Genomic DNA, 24,073 nt, shown 5'->3' with positions numbered 1-24,073 from the left:
TGAAAACGTGGGAATATTTGTTTTAATTTTAGTGACATTTCATCTTCACTGTCTGCCACTTGGGTTAAATTTTCAGTGTTAAGATAGTTTCAGACCCTGATAAAATAGAAGCATTACTTCAGTCCAGTCAATGCCCCATCTCAAACAACGCTGGGCTGCAGCCATCCTGAACCCCTCCCCCTAGAGGCTGACCCCATTGCTTCCGGGGTTAGGGGAAAGTCATGCATTTTCCTGCAGCGGGAACACCAGAGGGGTGCCCCGGCTAGAAACCTTCTGGTCTCCCATCCCCAAGTCTCGCTCCAGCACTTCCTCAGAGCTGCTCTTTGTTCTCCGACCACCTTCAAGACTCGTAGAGGCTGTGTGGGAGCCCGAGGAGCCGTTTGCAGTCACGGTGCTGTCTCCGTAGGTCAGGGTGAGGTCACCTTCAGTCAGGATGAAATCAGAGTCTTCCTCTCTCAGTGGTTCTTGGTTCTGAAAGGTGCAACCAACAACAACAAAAATGGGAGACTGACAGCTTCTGGGGCTGGAGCAAACCCCAGCTGTAACCCCTCACCAGAGACTGAAGATTATGATGAAACGTGCATCCCTCAAACCTCTAGCATAGTCACTGTAAGCAGTGGAGGGCCATAATATAAGGCACTGTTGCTGGGGCCAGGACTTAGAACGGCAGAAAGTTGTTTTGATTTCAAGTGTCTGACAGTGCAGGGTTAGTGTCAAAGGGAGGAGCAGCTGGGTTTTCAGATTCTCAACCCACAAAGAAAGGAAGTTATGGGGAAGGTCAGAGGTCAAATACTGTAAATAGCTTCCCAGGCTTTTCCTCTCCTCCCCTAGACACGTCTTGTGCATGGGCCTGCTGACCAACCCAAACCATCCTAAACATTGTCCTGGTCAGCAACTCTGGGGAGAAAAGAAACCAAGATTAGGGCTTCCTCCCTGTTTACCTTCTGCTTGCTCCAACAGGAAAACCCTGATGGCAAGGCCTCCTCCCTCCACCTTCAGGCAGATGCAGTGAGGGTGAGAATATTTTATCGAACATCTATTTTGCCAGGCAGGAACTGTCACAGAAGCTCATTTGATCCTGACCCGTACCCTGTGATGATCACAGGCTAGAAACCTGAGCTGAGAGAAACCATAAAGTGTGTCTGAGGTTGCTCAGCTGACAGGAAGTACAGCCAGAACCGCTGCTGCCTCCAGATTAGTTTTATCTACATGAAGGACATGAAGCCCCTCCCATCAGGAAAAGAACTGGAATGGTCCCTCATCTAAGAAGTAGCTCTTACAAAACAGACAAGTCTAAACAAGGCAGGCATTAACAGAATCAGGGCCACTTGAAGCTGGGGCAGGACATCGAGAGAGCAAGAAGTCGCACAGAACCTTTCACCGATAGGCCGTGCAAGCACAACAAGAGGGCCACAGCCCTCCTCCCCTCCTGCACTGAGGTCTGTCAAACGCTATGACGGTCTTTCTCAAATGGCAACAGCGTCAAAATGCTCCAGGTAAATTGCTCTATTCTTTCCTGTTTCCCGTCAGCCCTTCAAAGCTTATCTGAAGTCTTATGTTCTCTACACACCAGGGCTTCCTCACCCTGCTTACTCATACTGCCAAAGACAAAGGCCATATTCGCCCAGATAAGCACCTGGACTCCACACCTAGGTGATAAATCACCAAAGGCAGTGAGCTCCTGTTCTTGCCGTCCTTCCTCAATGGCGCTCATCTCGCACAGCCTGCACAGCCCTAACCCGAAAATCCAGACTCTGCAATGTTCCACAAGTCTGAGGGTTCGATGTATATAAACTTTGTTTCATGCACAAAATTATTATAATAGATAAAATTACCTTTAGGCAGCGGGTGCAAGCATATACGAAGCGTAAATTTTGTGTTTAGACTTCAGTCCCATTCCCAAGATATCTCATTATGTACATTCAAATATTGCCAAGTGTGAAAAAAGAATCTGAAACATGCAGTCCCAAGCATTTTTAGTGTGGGAACCCACCCTTCACAGGTGCTATGTGAATGCCTTTTATTTTTTTATTTTTTTATTTTTTTATTTTTTTGGTTTTTCTCCGGTACCGGGAACCAAACTCACGACCTTGCGCTTGCCAGGCAGGCGCTTTTGCCGCTGAGCTAAATCCCCAGCCCCTTGTGAATGCCTTTTAAACGCACTGAGCCAGGAGGATCCCTGGGTCAAGTGTCCCTCACTTCTCCTCCCCATCCATCTCTGTGCACTTACTGGTGACAAGCACACGCTTGCTTGCTGGCTTTCTGCACTGTGTCAGGGATGTAGACGTCTTCACACAGCCCACTGTGTGACTCCACTTAATCACCGTGCCTGCGGTTTGGTAGACAAGCTCGCCCACTGCCTCAGATCCCCATGGAACGAGGAATAAGGCAGGGTGGAGATGTCAATGACACACAAATCCTGCACTCAGATGTGTAGGGTAGTTTTCAGATTTATTCCAAATACCCAAATTTCCTCCTCTCCCAAAATGTTTACAAGGTCCTGAAACTCAATCTGTTCTGTGAGAATTTTCTTAACAACAAATGACATCATGTGCCCCATTCAAGTTTCCAGCTCCCAGTGAGTTCTCCTGTCTTAGCATGTCCCGGTTCTCCTGTTCAGACATGTGCTAAGTAATGTTTTGTTTATCTCTGTCAAAATATCTCTGCCAGGCTCTTAGCTCCCAATTTTCAGGGAGATGATCCTGGTACACATTTTACTATTTCAAGGTTTAGGGGAACACAAAGAAAGAAAAACACGGGCCACAGTATGTGAAGGTGATTGTGTAAATGGAAGAAAGCCCACCATAGCACTGTGAACCTCGAGTCCAGCATGGCCTGCTCTGACTCTGCAGAGGGCCTCACAGGTAGGAGAAAATAGGACTGGATGTTGACACTCACTAGCTCAGACAATACCCAAGGAGAGATCATTCAGAAACAAGAGCAAGGGAAAGCCTGGCAGACAATGACTCCTAAGTCAAAGTTTAATGAGTGTTACATGCAGATGATGAAACCAACGTGCTCCTCAAATTCTAGATGATAAGTTGGGTTAAGCCAAAGGTCTACAAAGTTATAGAAGTAGCTTTTTGGTGAAGGCTGCCATGGAAATATAGTGAAATAATCCTGAAAACACCTGTAAATGAGAGCACTGTAGAAATATGTGCATTGTACATAACCAGAGGTCATTTTTGTAAATGAGAGAACAGTTTTCTTGGTGGATACCAACATGAATGGTTTAGAGTTAATGGAAATAATGAATGATGAACATCCTAGGTACCTCCAAATAGACTGGTGAAGTACAAAATGCCATATAGGTGATGGGCAGGACCACACAACTGCTGCCAAATGGCCAGGAGAACTGCCCAGCCTGAGACCCTCACCGGGCGTCATATCCCACAGAAAGCCCCTCTGCCTCTTTCAGTTTTGGGTTCACCAAACGATATAATGCTGAAACGACCCTTTGCTTCCACTCTTACTAGCAGGCATCACTGTGTGTGCAGCCGGCCGAGCACCTGGGCAGGACGCCAGCCCAGAGGGGCAGCGATAGCATTGAGGGTGGTTCTTGCTGGAAGCCCAAGTTTCCCCATCTTAGGTTGGCCACGAGGAGCCAGAGCCCAAACGTTAGCTCAGGAAGCAAATCTTGCGTAGTCTCCTGAGCTAGTGAGAGAAGCACTTTAAGTTCACATGACTGTAAGTTTACTGAGTTTATTCTGAGTTCAAACTGGTCCGGATAGCCCTAATCTGTAAGCAGGCTTACTGCAGTCCACTATGCTTCAGGTTACAGAAGATTGTAAAGGTATAATCAGTTGGAGCTTTATTAGGGAGAAGTGGTGGGGCAGCATCCCATCTAAGGGGTTGCGTCCTCTAATTGTGGGTGCTCTGACATGGTTCCCCTTTACTTTGGTGTTCCCTGGCTAGCTGTGGTGTCCACATCCCCTGCCCCTGTGTTCAACCTGACTGCAAGCCCCATCAGCCCTGCTTCCTACCCCATCAAAACTTCCCTGCTCAGGGCCCTTCTCCTTGAGACCTGGGCTTTGTGTTCTGCTTTCTAATCACTGATCAGGAAAACACATGTTATCTGCTAATTATTTGAAGACCTACATTAAGGTTTCAGCTCTGCCAATTAGTCACTGTGGGACTGTGGGCAACTCACATAATGCCTGAAATGTACCTTCCTCAATACACTGCCGTATTTGCTTCTTCAAGGTATGGTTAAGAGAACAAAATTAGCCTTTGGGAGCTGTAAAGCTGTATATGCGTTTAAGTTCTTTGCTGTTAGCAGGTAATGATTGTGCTGATGATGAGATGATTACAATGGTGGAGGAGAGATGAGGAAGGAAGAAGCCTTTGTCCTCTCCTGTACCCCTTCTGTGTAGGTAGCTGCTTGCTCTCTCCACCTCTCTGCCCTGCAGCCCACATGAGGAGTTCAAGTCAGTCCAAAGGCTGAGGTGGCCACAGCGCGGTATTCTTTTCCTACTGTACCAGCTCCGTTTCTAGCACTGGCAAATGGGAAGAAAAGACCTAACCACATCATCATAAGTAAGCTAATTCTTACAATAAGAGAAACCTTACATTTGTGAAAAGCTTTGTAGTTTGTAGTGTGTATCTTCTCGTACCTTACGTTAATGCATACAGCCAGCCTGAACTACTAGGCCTGTTGCAGAGACAAGAAAACCAAGGCCTGTCAGAGTTTGGATTCCAATCTAGTTTTTCTGATTCTCAATCCAGTATTCTTTCCATTATGCCATAGCTGCCCACGCTGGGAAACCTCCGTAACCCCTGGTATAAGATTTCTGTTACTGTGAAAAATATATAAACCTATGTGAGTTGGCCATTTCTAATCACATTATGAGACAAGCAAAATCTGTGGGTTTTGAGGTCTGAGTGTGACGGTTTTCTTCTTCCAGGTAAGAGGCCATTCTGCTGTAGTGAGCAGGAACAAAATGTTGAATGCTTCATGTTATGGTTTACATCTAAAATGTCCCCCAAAAGCCTCATTTTTTAGGAAGGTGATTGGATCACAGGGTGCTGTACTCCTCAGGGGATTCCTCCATTGATGTCTTCATTGCCGAATGTGCTGTCAGGAGGCAGGGCCCAGGTGGACGTGGTCACTGGCAGTGTGACCTCGAAGGGTGTATTTTTATCCCTGGCTCCTTCCTTCACTCTCTACATCCTGGCTATCATGATGTGAGCAGCTTTCTTCCCCCAAGCCCTTCCACCATGCCCTTTCTGCCTTGCAGCCAGCCAGCTAAGGATGAATCTTTAAAAAAAAAAAACAAAAACAAAGACAAAACACTATGAGGCAGAATACACCTTTCCTTTAAAGTTGTGAGTGCCAGGTATTTTGCCCCAGTGACAGGAAAGTTGGTAATACACTGTACTTACATCGTATACTTGGGGACTGGTCAGACATCGAGCCAGCAAACCACACCAGGCAGGGAGCGTGGTGGTTAGTGGGGGACCGCTGTGCGTGAGGGTGGGTTTCAAGTAACTTTAAAAAGGGAATTAAGGAAAAAATTGCTGCAAAAAACATACACAGGACAAAATATGTTTTAAAATCCCAGTTGGTCATGCAACATTCTACCCACAGCCCCCCTCCATTTTACCACACTAGAATATGAAATGGTTGTAAACTTCAGGAATAGGTGTGGAAGATTAAGATATGCCCCATCAGTCTTAAATGGTGATTCCCAGCTGTCAGTTAAAAAGAACAATGGATTCATTAGAACATACTTGAGTTCTTTGTTTTGTTTCCATTCAGCTTTTTGCCTTTTTTTTTTTTTTTTTGAGACAGAGCCTCACTACATAGTTCAGGGTGTTCCTGAACTTACTATATAGCCCATGCTGGCCTTGAACTCACAGCAATCCTCCTGCCTCAGCCTCCCAAGTACTGGGATTAAAGGCATGTGCCACCATGGCTGGCAGCATTTCAGCTTCTGACACACGAAGAGCTCAAGTCTTGCAAACAGGAAAGAGTGGAGTGGGGGTTATAGCCCTTGGGTTCCCCCAGATCTTGTTCTCTATAAGTATCCTTTTAAAACCACTGCAGTGATGGCAAACCTTTTAAAGGTTTCATTGATACAAACAGCCCACTTTGGCACATGTGCCATAGGCTCGCCACCACTGGCCTAGAGGGTACACAGTGGACATGCTGGGGTTCCACGGAACCTTACAGGTAACCTGGGGCTACTACAAAGAAGAAAACTGAGACTTAGCAAGGTGAAATGATTTCAGTATAGTTATTTGCACTGTTAACTCTCCCAACTTCCCATTACTGGACTACTTTTCATTCCACCTGCTACCTCTCTCCCAGACTGCCTGACATACAGCTTTTCTACTTTGACACTACTGAAATTTGGGTCCAGATCATGCTTTGTTGTGGGGGACAGTGCTATGCATTTTGAGAGGCATCCCTGGTCCCCCATCATTAGATGCCACTTGCACCCTTCTCCCCTAATCAAATTGTGACAAATGTCTCCAAAAATTTCCAAATGTCCCCCAGGAAGCAAATTCACCCTTACTACTGCTCCAATATGAAGCTCAATTGATATGCAGAGATCCCAGTTTTTCAGTTAATGAGTATCTGTGCTCCCAAATGCACAAGCCTGTGTTGGAAGCACCAACGAGCACTTGTCCCATTCAGACAGAGCGGGGCCATTGCTGAGACCCATGGCTTAAACCATGTGGAAAAGGTGGAGTCTCAGATGGCCACTTTGACTCAGATGGCCACTCTGACATGGCCAAGAGACGTTAAAGGAAGGCAAGAAGATGTCACAGTGGTCTGTGCCTAAAAGACTGGACTGTTGGGTACACTATTACTTCCTGTCTTCATTTAGAGCAACACCTGAGGGAAATAACTTTCTCTGAAGAGGAGCGAGAAGAGGACTGAGCTATGTTTCTAACTGGGAATGACTCAATGAAGAGGGTTGACATGGGGGCTCTACTGGAGTTCTTTGCAGACAGAATGAGCTTCCCTCTGACTGCTATCTTTTGACTACAGACCTGGGACAGGAATAGACCAAGCACCCGTTCAATCTCGGTATAGCCCTTACAGGGCTATCACTTTTTGCCTGTCTTTTCTGGGAAGATGATGGAGGATCGCATCTGTTGTATGAATAGCCAAGAGTCAGAAGTTGCCTTTCACTTTCCTCCTTTAGGCACTTCGAAGACAAGACTCCATTTCCCCAAACCTAGAAGGCCTAGAACAACTTCCTTAAAAAGAAACCTATACAGAGTCTGCCCCAAAATGTATACATATTCCAGAAAAAGAAAAACAGTATGATTTTGTTTTCAACAAGTGATGTTAACCTTGTATGGGGGACCCTAAAAATGCTGCATATCATAGAAAACCCACGACACTGCTAGCCCTTAGGGAAGAAATTGAAAATGCATGTGCAGCAATCTCAATGGACCAAGTTACCCAAGCAGCCATTCTCCATACTAATAAATGCCTGTAAGCTAATTGCCACCACTCTGAGCTCCTCTTGTAACTGTAGAGTCCAAAGGTAACTTGTATTAATCTCATGATGTCTTAATAAATTTAGTATTAAAATATTTATATAAGTTTTTCTTTTTCTAAAGTATGTATACATTTTACATTTTCTGGTGGACTCTATAAACATATATACACACACACACACATACACATGCAAACTTTTAAATATTCAAACTATTGAATAGAAGCATACAAAATGAAACTTTAAGTCTCTCCCATTCTCATTGGTCTGGTAATGGATATTAAACTTCATATAATACATTTTTTCTAGTTTCTGATTTATAAGCTACAGTCAGAGATTGTTAATTCCCTCTTATGAAGAATAAATATAATTCATTTACACTCCTGTCTTTTCTTTCCAGGTTTTATACAAATTAATTTTATACTGCAAATACATTTGCTATTTCATAATAAGAAAATTTTCTGTTTTGTCTCCAGATTAAGTCTACATGTTTAAAACCAATAAAGCAATATTTGTAGCATCACTGGGCTAAGGATGTAGCTCAGTGGTAGAGCACTTACCTAGCATGAGTGAGGCCCTGAATTCCATACCCAGCATAGAAAAAAAAAGTAGTAATGTCACAGTATGAATATTATTCACTCTAGAATCAATCACTTGTTTATTCTCTCAGTTTTGATGGATAGTTTAGGTATAGAATTGTATGTTGAGACTTCTTTTTTCTCCCTGCCTTGAACACACTTATCCCATAGTTCTTGCCACTTTCTGAAGCAGTTCTGGAAGTCCTCTTTTGTGAATATCTTTAGTTGGGCTGTTGTAACTGGCTCAATGTCCTGAACTGATTTTAAAAATTTACATTTCATGGTCATTTTCACTTTGGAGAAGAAAAGTTGCATGGTGCCAGATTTAGTGAATAAGGTGGATGAGGACACACTGTAAATGTCTTTAGGAGCCTGTAGGGTTCCTCTATTTTTTTATTACATAAAGACACTCACAAGGGCCAGGGATAAAGCTCAGTGGCATAATTTCCTGCCTGGCAAGTGCAAGGTGCTGAGTTTGATTTCTGGTATCCCCCTCATAAAAAGACATTCACAAAAGAGGACTTCCAGAACTGCTTCAGAAAGTGGCCAAGATGATGGGATGAGTATGTTCAAAGCAAAGGTATTCTGATGGGGGATGATGGCAATGTGTCTTTTACTATAATAATTTTTTTTAAATGGAATCATTCACTGGACATTTTGATAATATTTTACACTTCAATAAGTATTTTTTAACATTTTCAATGTCTCTAAAAACCATCTGGAATAAGCTACTTGTCCATTTGGCCACTATGCCGATTTTTAAAACCACGAAGGTTTAACTTCTTTTTTAATTTTCACCTGTGACCACAAATCTATTAGAATATGATCTGCATACAGCCCATTTATTGTAGTAAAATATGACTTGGCCAAGTTCAGTAGGATTTATTCTTCTCACATGGATTAACTCCCTAATCTTCATTGTCACTGTATCATTTTAATGAATTCACCTACAAAGGCATAGTTACCTGGACACAAGGCTCTCAAGAGCCATTATGTCCACCAGGCTGTAATGGAGCCACTCTAATGATACTGCAAACACTCTTCTTGACCAGAGCGATGGCTACCCGTACTACTTGTGATTGAATGATGGATGCATACGTCCCAAGAGAGGACTGACTGCACCTGTCCAAGCACACATCTTTCCTTACTCATCAGAAGTCATTCACTGACAACTCAGCCAGTAGATTTCACCATCAATGTCTCACAAATTTGCCACTTAAAAGGATACTTGTGGTCAAAGCTGTACCATAACCTGAATATCCACGCACTCTCCTGCTTTGTCCGGTTTCCTCCAACAGAATCTGGGCCATCCTATGAACAAACAAGAGAATACATGCTTAGTTACTGAGAAAGGATCAGAATGTAGAGAGGAGAAAGCTTTTTAAACTGTAACCAACTTACACCTTTTTTTTTTGCATCCTTCCCTTCCCCCTTCCACTTCCTCTGCCCCTCCCCCCCTCTCTCTGTCTCTGTCTGTCTGTCTGTCTGTCTCTCCCTCCCCTCTCTCTCTCCTTTCTTTTTTTAACACTGGGGATCAAACCCAGGACATTTTGCACATTAGGCAAGCATTCAACCACTGGGCTACATCCACCCCACAAACTACAACATTTCTAGATCTAGATCTCATTGTTGTATATCCCATGTCACCAAAGCCTCAAAGACATATTGAGAGCTAATATTTTGGCAGAAATTAAGAAAACACAAAACACAGAAAAATTAACCTGCAAAGTAAAAAGGCTTGGTAATGTCTGTGAGTAGATCAATTCAATATTAGTACACAATTTCTTTTGGTACCTCCATTGTACTTTTCCTCAAAATGACTTTCAGAAGATTAACTACCCTAAAAGAGTCTAGGTCCTTGCAGGCAAACCTGATATATAGCAGATATTTTAAAAAGCTGTGTAGAACCAACTTTTCAGGATACCACAAAGTTAGCCTGGAGAGACAAAATTTTGTTGAGTTTCCTGACAAGGTAGCGAAAGGGTTCTCTGTGGCCTTACCCAGGTGCTCCAGGTGACACAGTTATTTCTTTCACTTCCAGCTTGAAGGAAGTGGGGCCAGTGGGCAGAGGAAACAGAGCCAGAACTAACAATTCTGATATTCTATCTACCCTGAAGTAGCAAGTTCCTTGGTATTCCTTTCATGATATTCCAACTTAAACATCCTCACACTCAATCTTCAAAATAACCAGCAAGATCAGACACTCATTTGAAGTCTGTTCTGTACAATTTTTGTAAGCATCACAATTAATATGAAAATCAGATTTACTGCAGCAGTTTGGGGGCATTGCTGGGGTTCTGCATCACGGGGTGACAAGTACCCAGGGCAGGAGACACGCAGCTATTTTTATTCTCATCCTCTTTGATATTATATGGAGATTCAGCTCTCCAAAGTGAGGGACAATAGCCAATAGCCAAATAAAACTTGAGCTAAATTGGGCGTGGCGGCCTGTGCCTGTAATCCCAGAATTCTGAGATGATAAGGAAGGAGGATGCCAAGTTCAAGTCCAGCCTGGGCAATTTAGGGAGACTCTGTTTCAAACTTTTAAGAAGTGGGGGCCCGGGGGCCTGAGGATGGAGCCTAGTGTAGTGCAAAAGTCTTTTCAATCTGCAGTACTCTAAATAACCTTAAACCAAAATTAATTCCAAATTGCACCAAATGCAAATCCTACCTATAATGGCAACGTCAATAATTAATCAGGGATCTTTGGGAAGATAATCATATAGACAAATAGAAGGAAGGAAATTAGCAAGCACTATTTAAATTCCCAGTTTCTTACAGCAAAGATTATTTTTTAAAATTGAGTTTCCATGGTAATTGAGTAATGTTTAGTGATGGATATAGAAATGACTTAGTTAAACACACCCCTCTATGGATGAGGAAATATAAGTAAGGACAGACCCCAGTGACCAGTTTTATTTTACATTTTTATGAGTCATGTGGAAGGAAGAGAACACACAAATAGCTCCGTGTACCCATAACAACTGTTCCTTTGGGTAACTGACTGCTAACCAATGACAGCTCTAGGAGGATTTCAAAATGCCACACAACTGAGTAGAAAAGTGGTGGAGGACTTTTCTGATAAAGTCATATATTGATATAAAAAGTAAATGGCAGCCAGGCATGATGGCACAGGGCTGTAATTCTAGCACTCAGGAGGCTGAGGCAGGAGGATCACCATGAGTTTAAGGCCAGCCAGGGATACAGTGAGTTCAAGGCCAGCCTCGACTACATAAGTAGACCCTGTCTCAAAAAAAAAGTAAATGGCTCTTTATAAAGTTAAGGCTGTAAGCTGTCAGTTTTTTACTTTACTTTTTTATTTTTTTAACGTTTTTTGAGAGAGGGTCTCACTATGTATTCTAGGGTGGCCTTGAACTCACTATGTTGCCCAAGCTGGCTTGGAACTCGAGGTGATCCTCCCGCCTCAGGCTTCCAAGTGCTGGGATTAGAGGTATGTACCACACGCCTGGTTCTAAACTCTCAGTTTTAAATGCCAGGTCAGTTTTGCTGAAGAAAAAACCAGCAAAATGACAAAGTTCATCAGGAAGGATACTATAAACTATCAGGCACCAAATACATGTCCCCAAGTCAGTTTCATCCCGCCAATTAACAATAAAAATAATAGCCCCTACTCTGTCATTTTTTCCGTTTTTGGGCAGTACTGGAAGTGAACTCAGAGGCTTGCATTTGTGACGCATCATCACTGAGCTGCTCCCTTAGCCCCACTCTTTAAAACCACAATGAGCTTAGTATCACCTGGAACACTTCAATTCTGGCCCTCTCACCTCCAGGAAGCTACTAGACAGTTCTGTAAGCCCCCAAAAGGGCTAAGTAAAGTGAATAAAGCCATACAAGGGCTTCTTTTTGACAACAAACTAACAAAAGGTCTTCTCAGGCCATAAAGAGAAACGTCTAGAATCCACAAGTAAGATAAAGTAGCCTCAAATTCAGCAGCAAACCCTGAAACGTAAAAGCCTGTAACAACACTGAAAGGCTAGGAAAGTAAACTGGGGACAAATCAAAGTGTTGGCTTTGTAGGAAGGGTATTAAACAACTTATTCTAAGAGAGAGTGCTAGGGACATGATTAGGTACAGGAAAAAACTTGACAAATCCATAGATGGTGGCTCTGGAGAAACCAGGGCAACTCTGTGGAATGAAACTGATTTTTTTTTTTTTTTTGTCTTTTTGAGACAGGGTCTCGCTATGCAGTTCAGGCTGGCCTCGAGCTCACTTTGTGGCCCAGGCTGGTCTCAAACTCGCAACAGTCCTCCTGCCTCAGCCTCCCGAGTGCTGGGATTACAGGCGTGTGCCACCACGCCCGGCTCCCTCAAACTAATTTTTAATGCTGACCCGGAAGACGACCGTCCACTGCTTTACCACAGAGAAGTCATGAGTGCCTTCCTGTCCTGTGGGCTCCAGTCAGCACCAGGCTGAGCAGGGGTCCTTCCTGCTTGCAGTTGGAGACTCGGATTTCCATTCCCATGCTGACCATGGAAAAAGTGGAGGCTTGCCCTCACCCCATTCCTCCTCGATACCCGCCTTCCCACATGATGGGTTCACTCCCCAAGCCTTGAGCTCAGAGCCAGGAACTGCCTTTCGTCTTCTCACCTTCTCAGACCTACACCACCTTCCTGGCTGACTCCTATTTGTCTTTCAAAGCTATTCACAAGCTTAGCTTCTCTGAGAAAGGTTTCAAAAGCAAGGGAAACTCCAAGAAGTGTATGTGTGAACATCACAGGCCCTCTCAACAGACAACCGGGGCCCTGACTGTGCCTTTGCTTGCTGTGCAACTCTGGGCAAGATACCTAATCCTTCTGTGCTTCAGTGGCCTCATCTATAGAGCAGAAATATTAGTAATCACCTACCTTGTAAGACTGTCATGGAGCTGTGATGGCTCTGATACTGTGATATAATAAAAATATATATTTGGTCTGAACTCCAGTCCCCGGCACAAAATTTTCCAGTAACAGGGTAAGAGGAACATTTTCATAGTCATAAGTCCCTTTCAACTAAACCTGAATTTTTGCTAACGAGGTCACTCTTGGAAGCTGGGGGCTAGTACCAGGAGGAACCAATGCTGTGGGTATGGGACTGGCATTTTCAGCCCCAACCCCTGCCTCCAAAGAGGGAAAAAGGTCTTAGGGAGTTACTCCATCACTAATGGCTAATAATTTCATCAACCATGCCTGTGTAATGGACCCTCCATAAACCCACTCAACAGCAAGGCTTGAAGAGCTTCTAAGTTGACAAATATATCAAGGTGTTGAGAAAGCAGCATGCCAGGCACAGGCACGGAAGCTCAACACATCCGTTACCATATCCTACCGTGTGCATCTCTTCCATTTGGTTGTTGCTGAGTTGTACCATTTATAAGAAACATATAATGGTAAGCAAAGTGCTTCCTGTGTTCCATGAGTCATTTTAGACAATTACTAAACATGAGGAGGAGGTTGGAGAAGCACCTGATTTATCGCAGTCAGTCCAAATACAGGTCACAACTTGGGACTTGACAGCTGGCATCTTAAGTGTGGGTAGTCTTGTGGGACTGAGTTTTTAACTTGTGGGCCTGATGCCACCTCCAAGCCATTAGTGGCCAGAATGAAGTTAAAATAGAGAACATCTTGTTGGTGTCCACTAAGAATTAGACAATTACTGGCATGGGTTAAAAACAATATTTTTTGTTAGAAGTGTTTGAATACAGAAAAAGACAGGTTTTTTCTTCTTTTAGAGGTGTAAACGATTTTTATACTGAAAGAAGTTAGGACAATATTAGCCATATATATTTTTTGTACTTATTAAATATTTGTAAAATATTTAGCCCAGCATCTGGCACATATTTAGAGCACATATTGTTAATTCGGTTCATATCCAAAGACTGAATATGTCATTTCACACACACATTTGCTAGGAGGGAGCAACTTATTCATTAATGTCACTGGGCTATTTTCTGTGGCTTTTCACATGAAGAGTTCTAAATCTTTTTCCTGACATTATGAATAGAGAAACCACTTCAAAAATAAATATCACCAACCCTGCTTACTAGCATTTTGCGTGTGTAACAAGTGTGTATTTTTCTGCATTAAGTGCCTGCTATGTGCCAGGCACCATGCCAGGTGCTGGAGACACAGAGGACGAAGAGTCAGCACTGCCCCTTTCTGAAGAGTGAGACTGAAAAAAAGTATATACATACATATATGTATGATATAAATGTGTATATGTGCACGTGATATATAGAAATGTGAACATGTGTATATATACATTAAAACCTTGGGTTGTGAGGAACTTGTTCTGTGAGTGTTCTGTAAGACAAGCAAACATTTCTAATACATTTTAACTTGATACATGTCTTGCAATACAAGTAGTATGTGATGCTGAATGGCACATGACCACAAGTGAGCCAAAGGTTCCCTCCCCTCCCCCTTGCTCCCTCATTCACTGTGGGATTGTGGGTGATCATCTCCCTATAGCAAGAGGTTATGGAGGAGATCTTGTTTGCAGATTAGAAGAAGATAAGGTCACAGGAATCCCTCACTTCAAGTGAGGTTAGAGAGATATGTATAATACAGGAAATGGTGCAAAATTTCAATAGAAAAACACCACCCAAATAAGGCTATAGCAGTGCTTAATGATGATGCAATGTCACATTTCTATGAAATACTCAAAAGGAGGCAAAAGTAAGTGACAGTGGATAGATTCCTTGTTCAAGGTGCGCAAAAAGAAAAATATTCCATTGGGCCAACAGACAGCAGTCATTCTGTTAGTGATAGTGAAAATAACCATACACAATAACCCTCCTGTTTCTCTTCTCCCCAATTCCAGCTATGAAGGTTTTCAGAGGTAAGTGCAGGTTTTTAAATCTTTTGTATTTTCTTTGTTACTTTGTATTATATTGTAGCACTGTAATCATTTTATAGGAATATTTTTGGGTTGTGGAACAAATCATCTGGAGTTTTCACTATTTCTCATGGGAAAATTCACTTTCACATACAAATACTTTGGATTACAAGCATGCTTCTGGAATGAATTATGCTCGCACACCAACGTTTTACTGTATATTCTTTTTCGTGACGAAAAAGGTGATCAAACAACCAAGAAATGGCAAACATCATTATTTTTGAAGTATTTTTTCTAGAATCAAGGAATATTGGTATCTTCAGTTATATTTTATTCCATTCTTTCATAATGTTAAAAATTTTTTAAAGTTGCATTAATGAGAACAGCTTACATTTTCCGAGCAACAGAGCATGAGGTAGGAATGATGGCCGCCCACCCATGTCTCTATCCTCATCGCTGCAGTCCGTGAGCATGTTATACATACAGCAACGGGGGCTTTATGGACTGACTCTGGGTTACCCTGGCAGGACAGGACCATCACACAGGTCCTTATAAAGTAGATGAAGCAGGCAAGAGAGTCAGAGACACGGAGTGAAAGAAGAGGCAAGAGAGACAGCAGGTGACACGGAACCCATCACTGTTGCTGGTTTTGAAGATAGTGGTGGCCACGACTCAAGGAATATGAGTAGCCTCTAGGGGCTAGGTGTGATTCTCCCCACCCCATGCCCCACAAACAAAAAAGACATCAAACCTCAGTCCTGCAACTACAGGGAACAGAATTCTACCAACAGCTTGACTGAGCCTGCTCTGGCTCCCCCTCCAAAACCCAGCCCTGCTGACACTTTGATTTTGGCTTTGAAGCAGAGAAATAAGCTGACCCCACCAGACTTCTGACCTACCCAACTGTCAGGTAATGCAACCATGTAATTTAAGCCACAGGTTTTGGGGTAATTTGTTACAGTGGGCCCAGAAGACTAATAAAGAACAGAAGAGTAAATAAATGATGTAACTTGATTTGAGATTTTGTCCTGGTACTAGTGATTGAACCCAGGGCCTATTCACTGAGCTATATCCCAGCTCTTTTATTTTTTTTAGAGACAGGTCCAGCTAAGTTGTTTAGGCTAGCTTTGAACTTGTGACCCTCCTTTCTGTATGTCATAGGGTAATGGGACCAAGATATTTCATCATATCTGGGAATCAAGTCCATGACAGTGCTGCACAGATAGTTTCTTCCTTGCTTTTTTTGGGGGGGGGGGTTTCTCCGGTACCAGGAACCGAACTCACGACCTTGCGCTTGCCAGGCAAGCGCTTTTGCTGCTGAGCTAAATCCCCAGCCCTCTTCCTTGCTTAATAAGAGTTTTCTTCCCTAGTTCTACCTTACCTAACCCAGGGTTTCTCAAACTGTATACTGCACCAAACACTTGGGGATACTGGAAAAATGGAGATTTTGTTTTAGTGAAGCTGGATGAGCCCTGAGAGTCTCTATTTCTAGCAAGTTCTCTCCTGAAATGGTAGTTCACAGGAACACTCAGAGTAGCAAGGATAGGTCTGCGCTCCCTGGAGCCAGAGCAGGAAGGCTTTACACCACGTCACTTCTGCCACTCTCTACCCACTTCATCACACTGTCACCAAGCTTTTCAGGACAGATTCACCTGTCTTGTTGCAGACCTATTCCCACAGCCTGAAAAGTCTGATATTTAGCAGGTACTCGATAAATATCTGTCAAGTGGATAAGTAAATTAATATTTATTCAGGGCTTCTAGAAAACAACAAAAACATAGTAGAAAGGGAAATCCAGGTGCCAAAGGATGCAGTCATAAGACAAAAGCTGGGGGTGGGGTCAGAGAAAAGTAATTTAAGTCACTTCAGCAACTGAAGTTAAAAGATTTAGGTGACCAGGTAGGTATCTGATCTCAGTCAGAGAAGCCAGAAACAAATGAATTCAATTTGCTCACCAAGCCCTATGTCAACGCAACTGTAAACAGCTGACTTTCTACAGTTCTCACTACACACACGCACATACTTATTCATGCATGCATGTGCATACACACTCACACAGAAACTGTGCTTCCTTTTCTCCACATTCCAGTAATATCTAGCTTGTACGCTGGTGTGCCTGGTACAATAAAGCCAGGATCACTTCACAGCTATGCTTTTAGCTGCTGTAAAGGGACATCATCAATGAATGCTCTTCTGGAAACTTGGACTTTGAGAAGAGGAAGTGAATGATGTGTCTGCGTGTCCGGCCGACAGAAATCTCAGCTGTGTCTGGTTTGGCATGAGAAGTTCCCCCTTGAATGGGCTAACTGCCAGGTTGGGCAGTTTGTTTCCAGCTGGGCTTGTTTTTGTTTTGATTGCAAAGTCACTAAAACCTCCAGAGAAACAAAGCAACTACATTTTTAGTCTTGTTTTGTTCTAATGAGTCAAACTTGCCAGGGACACAAAGCTGAAGTCTTCCCACAATATTCTTATGCTTCCCTTACAAAGAGTCAAAAGTTCCAGCTAACCGTTCCTTTCCTTCTCCCACATGAGCTGTAGCTGTAGCTGTGTAGCCATGACACTGTTTATAACCTTGGGCTTCTCGAATCAGGAAGGAGAAATTGCCCTTGTGCTAAGAAATGATCCCCCGTCAAATATTGTCTTTGTTTGTTCATTGTTTTTAGGAAAATCAATTAGAAATTGAAGTCAGGAGAACAGCCTTTTCTACTGAAGACAAACATCTGGACTTTGCCTACCTTTTTTTTCAGTTTTATGACAAAACAGAGCATGTGACCTGGATCTATTTCAGGGGAAACTGCAAGAACCCAGAGTTTCACCCAAAATTGAGAAGGCCATTTATTCTTGTTTTCTTGTTTCTCGTGATCACTGAGCACTCTCAGCCTTGCCATGAGTGGCTCACTGGAATGAGAAGGTCAGGCCAGGAAGATGTGGAGAAACAAGGCCCTTCTGCACAACAGCATGAGTCATTTCTGAGAGGATGTCCTGGGGAAGCACGCCTGACGTACGCCTGTTTTTCCCAACCTGACACTAATCCTAACAGCTTTCAAAAGGTTAGCAGAACTGATTCTGAGGGCCGATGTTCATGACTGTATGAGGTTTAGAGGGAGGAGGTCAGAGGAAGCTGTGACATAGCTCCAGGCTAGCAAAAGGGGCACCATCAGGAGTACAGCAAAAGTTGCTGCCAGCCCACTTACAGTGCCAAATGTGCAGTGCTCCTGGCCTTAAACTATCGTCCAGGCGCCAATAGGCATGCTGAGCTATTTGAACAGGCCTATTCAGGTTGCCTCACCCCACTTGAGGATGGGGACTATTTTAGATGTCACCAAAAGGACTGAGTGCCAGGACCCTTAGCATTTAAGATCTGCTGTTTCTCAAGTATTTCCCACGGAAAAGTAATAACAAGTGTACTACTCAGTCTAATTCAACCTTGGTATTTCCAGTGTCTAGATCTTATGAAATGTACAGTAAGTTCTGTGGCATGAGACCAACCAAGCCATTTCACTTATTTCCTTCTACAGGTGCCTGAGCGAGAAGCAAGAGCAACAGGAAACAGCAGAAGGACTGGGGATGTTGTGACTGAGCAAGGTGAAATCTCTCTAAATCCTGGCTATCCCGCTGCTCCTGGCCTCTTTCACTCACAAAATAAATCATTTTCTAATTCGCTGACCTTAGATGACTCACTTTAACCCTCACCCCTTCAGCTCCAATCTATACAACACAGCTAACAGTACTCACCCCAAAAGGGTACCTTCAAGATGACAACCAGGAATCTAGGTGAAGTACCTGGCATACAGTGAGCACACACTAAATGTGAGCTACTTTTAACCATATCTTCCCTGGGAAGAAGTGTTTCTTGTGACTTACCCCTTGTAAGACTTGAAAGCTGTCGTTGTTAGGTGGTGGGTCTTGATCTGGGTCAACACCAACTCTAAAAGTCACCAGGGAGGAAGACAAGGAAAAGAACAGCAAGTATTAGTTTGGCCCATGGTAATCATGTGGGCGGCTGAAGTCAGCAACCATCTTCCCAAAGCAGAAGGAGTGGTTAGGTACAGAGAGAAAGGCTGTCATGCAGAAGTCGGGTCATTTACTACATCAGATACCAGAGAGTAGGGGCAATAAGTCCTGTGTGCTTATGTCCTAAGCAAGGCCTCTGGAAATGGCATAGTCTCTGTACATAGCACATGCTTCCAACTGTCTGTAGCTGCTTTCCTGTGCCAGGTGGTCCTCCTTATCGAAATGTGGCCAAACCAATCTCTTCTGGTGTTCCTAACATTCCGTTATGAAATTCTTCAATTAGAAAGGAAAATGTTAAAGAACTTTATAGTGAACAGCTGTATGCCCACCACCACATCCTACCATTAAAATTTTACTGCAGTTTCTTTATGACCTAACCATTTCTCTCTCTATCCTCAATCTCTTACTTCTTTGCATGCAAATAAAGCAGCAGACATCAATACACTTTGCCTGACTGCATCCCTATGCATAGTGGCGGTCTCTCCTTGTACCAGCCTGAGCCAGGCTCCTTCAAATCCTCTTCCCAACTAGGCCCTGACCTTTGGGCTTCTAGGTGTTACTTTGTATTACCAACTTTTAGCAAACAATCCTGCTAAATCTCAGTGAGAACTTGCCACTTACCTGATCTCCCTCAACACCTGGTAAGGGATATCACCCCCCACTAACCCCCAAGTGATATCTGATCACCCTCCCCTGCCTTCCAACAAGAATCCTGGTAGGTCAGTTTAGACAGAGTCCCCCTTACCCTGATGTTTCCTTCTATCCATTGATTCCTATCTTTTCCTTGCACTGCAAAACCCCATCACAGCTGTCCCTGTACCAGCAGTAATGATCCTGAAAATAAAGTCTACCTTGCCCTTTTAACAGGTGGCAGAGTAATTGGTTTTTTTTTTTTTTTTTTTGAAAATAAAGTCTACCTTGCCCTTTTAACAGGTGGCAGAGTAATTGGTTTTTTTTTTTTTTTTTTAGCAGTATCGGTAACTGGAGTCTTGATTTGCTTTAATTCTGATACCTTCACACCTTCCCACATCAAAGATGATCCCCAAACTCACACATCTGAGAGCAACAACTAAAGATGGAAAGAAAAGGCAAAGTGACGAAATCAACTTGTAACGAATTCCAGAAAAGCAGTGGGGCTGCTGTCTTGGTTTAGTCACATAACAACTGTTGCTCTACGCATCTGTTAATTTTCTATCCCTGCACCTTCCCCATTCTGAGGTAGAGAATTGTGATATGGATGATACAGATAACATGCAGCCATGGGGGCAGAAAACAAGGACACCAGGAAAATCCTCTATCTCCCTGCACTTGCTCCAGGCTCAGGTGCCACAAAGAATGGATAGGGTCATAGAAGGTAAACCAAGAAGCCAATTGCTAGCACAGTAGTTGGAATCTGTGCTTGAAGAGAGGTGCCAAGTTGGCTTTGCAGGGGCGTCTTTGCTGTCTGCTATGAGGGCACTGACTCCACTGGGTAGACAATGAAGGCAAAGGCCCCAAATCCCTGCCCTTACTCTTCTCTTCCTCCTCTCTCCTACCTGTGATACCCACGATCTTTCCTAAGAAAAGAAACTACACGGAAATGGGAGTGGATAGGAGACAGCACAGATGTACCCAACCTCTCAATGTCAGCGTCTAGCCTTTCCTATTCCTGGCTTGCAGAACACTTACTCAAGGCGTGCCCCTGCGAAATGCCTCAGATTGTGTGGAAGGCAAAGTTTAAAGCTACTAGGTGAATTTACAGACTCTATTCTGCCAGGCACTGTTATGAACTCTTGGTTAAAGCCTGAAGTGGACCTAGCACCAGATTTCCTCCCCAGGGGCCTGGGGTTAGATGGAACCTTTGGGTTGAATTAGATGGACTTTATACACGCTAGAGGCTACTTCCAGGTAGTGATTTCTGAGGGCTGGGGATTTTTCTTGGCCCTCACATTATCTAGGGATGTTTAAACAACAAATCTCACACAGAACTTTGACATGAAAATCATCCAAGCGTTGCCCACAAAAGTCAGGCCAGAGCCCCAGCACATGCAAAGCATATAACAAAAGAAAGGGGCTCTAGGAGAGATTGTGTTGTGTTCGTAGCTGTTGATCTTTAACCCTCACCTGCTTTTAGAGTTTCTTAATGAACATTCCATAGAAAACAATCAACTATATGGTGGCTGTTCTGAATGTGTAAGGTTAACAGCGAAGAATCCAATAGGAGGTCTCATTTGGTGGATTAAATAGCAGTACAAAGCCACCTCACGTCAGACTAATTTACTTAAGATGAGCTCCCAGCTGCACACTCAGAGAGGCAGAGTGCTCATGACTCCAGAGTCTCTTAGCCTAACAGTAAGCCAGGTGGCATGGTTGCCCTCAGCCTAACCACAGAGGCTGCTGGTGGGGGCATCATGTGTAGGATGGCCGAAAGTATGGCAGTCCAGACCTGTCACTAATAATCTCTCCACTCGGCACTGGGAATTTTGAAAGATTTGTAACTTTTGTATATGGCTTCAATGTCATTAAAGATAAAACAAATTAATCTTATCAGCCCTTGGCCTGGGGATTTAGCTCAGCGGCACAGCTTATCTGCCTGGCAAGTGCAAGGTTGTGAGTTTGATTCCTGGTACTGGAAAAAAACCAAAACCAAACCTAACCAAAACAAACCAAAACAAAAAAACCACAAAACCTTATCAGCCCAGATGAAATAGAAGGCCTACAGACAGGGGAAAGGACTTAAGTATGTCCTATACTATAACAAAGAAAATAAACTCAACTACTACTACACATTTGGCCTCTACTGAAATCTGGTGCCCTTATTCTTTCCATTTCTATTAGAAAAAGAAAATCTATTTAATAAGAATTTAAATAAGTTCTGTTTAACAAAAACAACTTATAAAGGTGAGGCTTGGACCATTTTTACTCAAGTCCTGGAGATGTCAGTAGAACTCATCTATTCATCCTAACCAGGCCAGAATTCCAAACAACGTCCACAACATTGCAATCATTTGGCAAAATCATGAGATTATGGGCTCTCTAATCTCATCCCAAACCTATATGGGTTGTCATTTTGTTCTGGGGAAAAAACAGAGCAGTTCTAGATTGGCGCTGCCTAGTAGAACTTCTGGCAAGGACAGCAGGGTTCTACACCTACACTGTCCAATAAGGTTACTAATCATGTGTGGCCATTGAGCACATGCAATGCAGCTAGTATGACCAAGGAACTGCATTTTATATTTTAGTTTCAATTCATTAAAATTTAAATAGCCCCGTGTGACGAGCAGTTCCTGAACTGGACAGGGCAGATTCTAGAAAGTACTAATTCCAGCCATGTCTCTATACTGTCACTTTCATCGCTAGTAAGAAAGCAACAACTGTCCACTCTGCTTTCTCAGTGATAACAGATTCCTGCTGGTATCCTGCAGAGATACATACTCCAAATGTCATAAATATTAAATTAAATCTTTGTTTGAGCTGATTACTCAGTGAATGAAGAGATTCCTTAATTCATCAGCATAGAAAACTAATTTTAAAATCCTCTATAGTTCTTCTTTAGAGAGATCATCTTATAAAAGTGAAAGTACTGATAAAATCAGAAAATTGCCATTTTCTGCCTCCAGGGTAGTCACTGTTTCAAGCAAGGATCATCAGTGAATGATTTTACCACTGAGTGAAAGGTTGTGGGGAATTTGGCCATTCGTGTAATGTCAAAAGATTACTCTACAGAATACCTTTTAGTTCCAAAGAGAAAATGGTACCATGACCATACAGAGACGCAAGGTCATTACCTTAACTAAGTGGTCAAATGTGACATCATAAATAAAGGGGCAGTCTGACAATATGCCCCATCTCATAGGATGCAACAAGAAATGTGTATGTAACACCAGTTCTATAGGATTTTTGACAGAAATGATTATGCAGCTTTAGCCATGATGAAAACATCAGAAAAATCCAGACTCTGGGACATTCTGTGGATAAATATCCTGAATACTTTTAAAATGTTGGAAGTGACCCCAAAAGGGGGGAGGTGGTTGTTCTGGATTAAATGATACTAAACAGATGTGACAATCAGAATAAATTTTGATTGGATCCTAGACGTGTGTGTGTGTGTGTGTGTGTGTGTGTGTGTGTGTGTGTGTGTGTCTTTAAAATCAGGTTACTTTTTTCAAGTGTATGATCATGTAGGAGACTGGATTACTGGAATATACACACACAAACATACTCATGGGTGAAAAGTCTGCAATATGCAAGTATTTTGAGACAGTTGTGAGTGAGAGAGAAGGCAAAAATCATCCCCCAAATGACAAAATATTAACAAGTGATGAATCCAGGTTACTATCTTTGTATTTAGTGTTCTAATTCTTGCCCCCCCTTTTCGCAGATTTAACATTTTTCTTAGTTTAAAAGACGGATATTTCATTATAACCTTGGTAAAAATGTTTCAAGAACATGAATGTCTACTTTTCTATCTCTCTACTTTAATCTACAAATATTATACTCTGGTTTCTCTTGAGATCATATAAACCTTTCACCTTTTAATCTACTAATATTGATGATTTGTGAGCTTATATTATTTTGGGTCCTTAACACAAATTGTAAAGATCCATGAACATAAGGGGCTATAGGTAATACTGGTATTAAGTGAATATAGGTTCTAGTAATTATGTGGTTTTCTTTTCCAAATAAATAAATTCTGGAATGTTTCTGGAGATTCTTTCTCCTACGGGCAAGGAGAAAAATGCTAGTTAACTGAGATATGGTTAAGCAAATTCCAACCAACGCAGCCATTTTCAGATCTGGTTGCGTACGTCCCCTAGAAACCTGTAGTTCTAAGGATAATCTTACCCAGTGCTCTATTTTCTTGCTTTTGTTATTGTTCTGCCATGGAAATTCCAATCTTCACAGTAGCCACTTGCCATCAGCCACCTATCTGACATACAACCCAAACTCTTGACAGCACAGAGCCTGAAAGGACCTCCTGGGCCCTCCCACAGGCAGAGAAATGTGGGAACACCTCCTGGGTCTTTTGGAGGTCCCTGCTACTATTATAAACGCTTAACAGGAATATTCCAAGAAAAGAAAGACAGACCTGCTTCCCAGCTTGCTACTGCTTTTTAAATGCCCAAAAGAAAAGATCAGAGGCCACGAATGACATTCTTCTGCAGTCTTTCCTCATTCAGGGCTGTTTACTTTCGGGTGATTTAATAATTACT

General features: G+C 42.8%; 1 protein-coding gene across 2 annotated transcripts in view; it reads right to left on the bottom strand.

The window, feature by feature from the left end:
- Nucleotides 1–24,073, bottom strand: part of Slc9a7 (solute carrier family 9, subfamily A (NHE7, cation proton antiporter 7), member 7) — a 142,720-nt gene continuing 118,647 nt past the window's right edge. For both annotated transcript variants that reach the window (XM_005408973.2, XM_005408975.2), the window contains 4 exons: nucleotides 18,732–18,795; nucleotides 9,261–9,343; nucleotides 5,383–5,488; nucleotides 1–471 (listed from right to left, as the gene is read on the bottom strand). In XM_005408973.2, the coding sequence (XP_005409030.1) occupies nucleotides 220–471; nucleotides 5,383–5,488; nucleotides 9,261–9,343; nucleotides 18,732–18,795 (505 nt within the window). In that variant the 3' untranslated portion in view covers nucleotides 1–219. The remainder of the gene's footprint in view (nucleotides 472–5,382; nucleotides 5,489–9,260; nucleotides 9,344–18,731; nucleotides 18,796–24,073) is intronic.

The sequence above is a fragment of the Chinchilla lanigera genome, unplaced genomic scaffold (genome assembly GCF_000276665.1).
Source record: "Chinchilla lanigera isolate Chin_1 unplaced genomic scaffold, ChiLan1.0 scaffold00115, whole genome shotgun sequence".
Lineage (NCBI taxonomy): Eukaryota > Metazoa > Chordata > Mammalia > Rodentia > Chinchillidae > Chinchilla > Chinchilla lanigera.
Note: the sequence above shows the minus strand (reverse complement) of the source record. Positions and strands in the feature narration are given on the sequence as shown.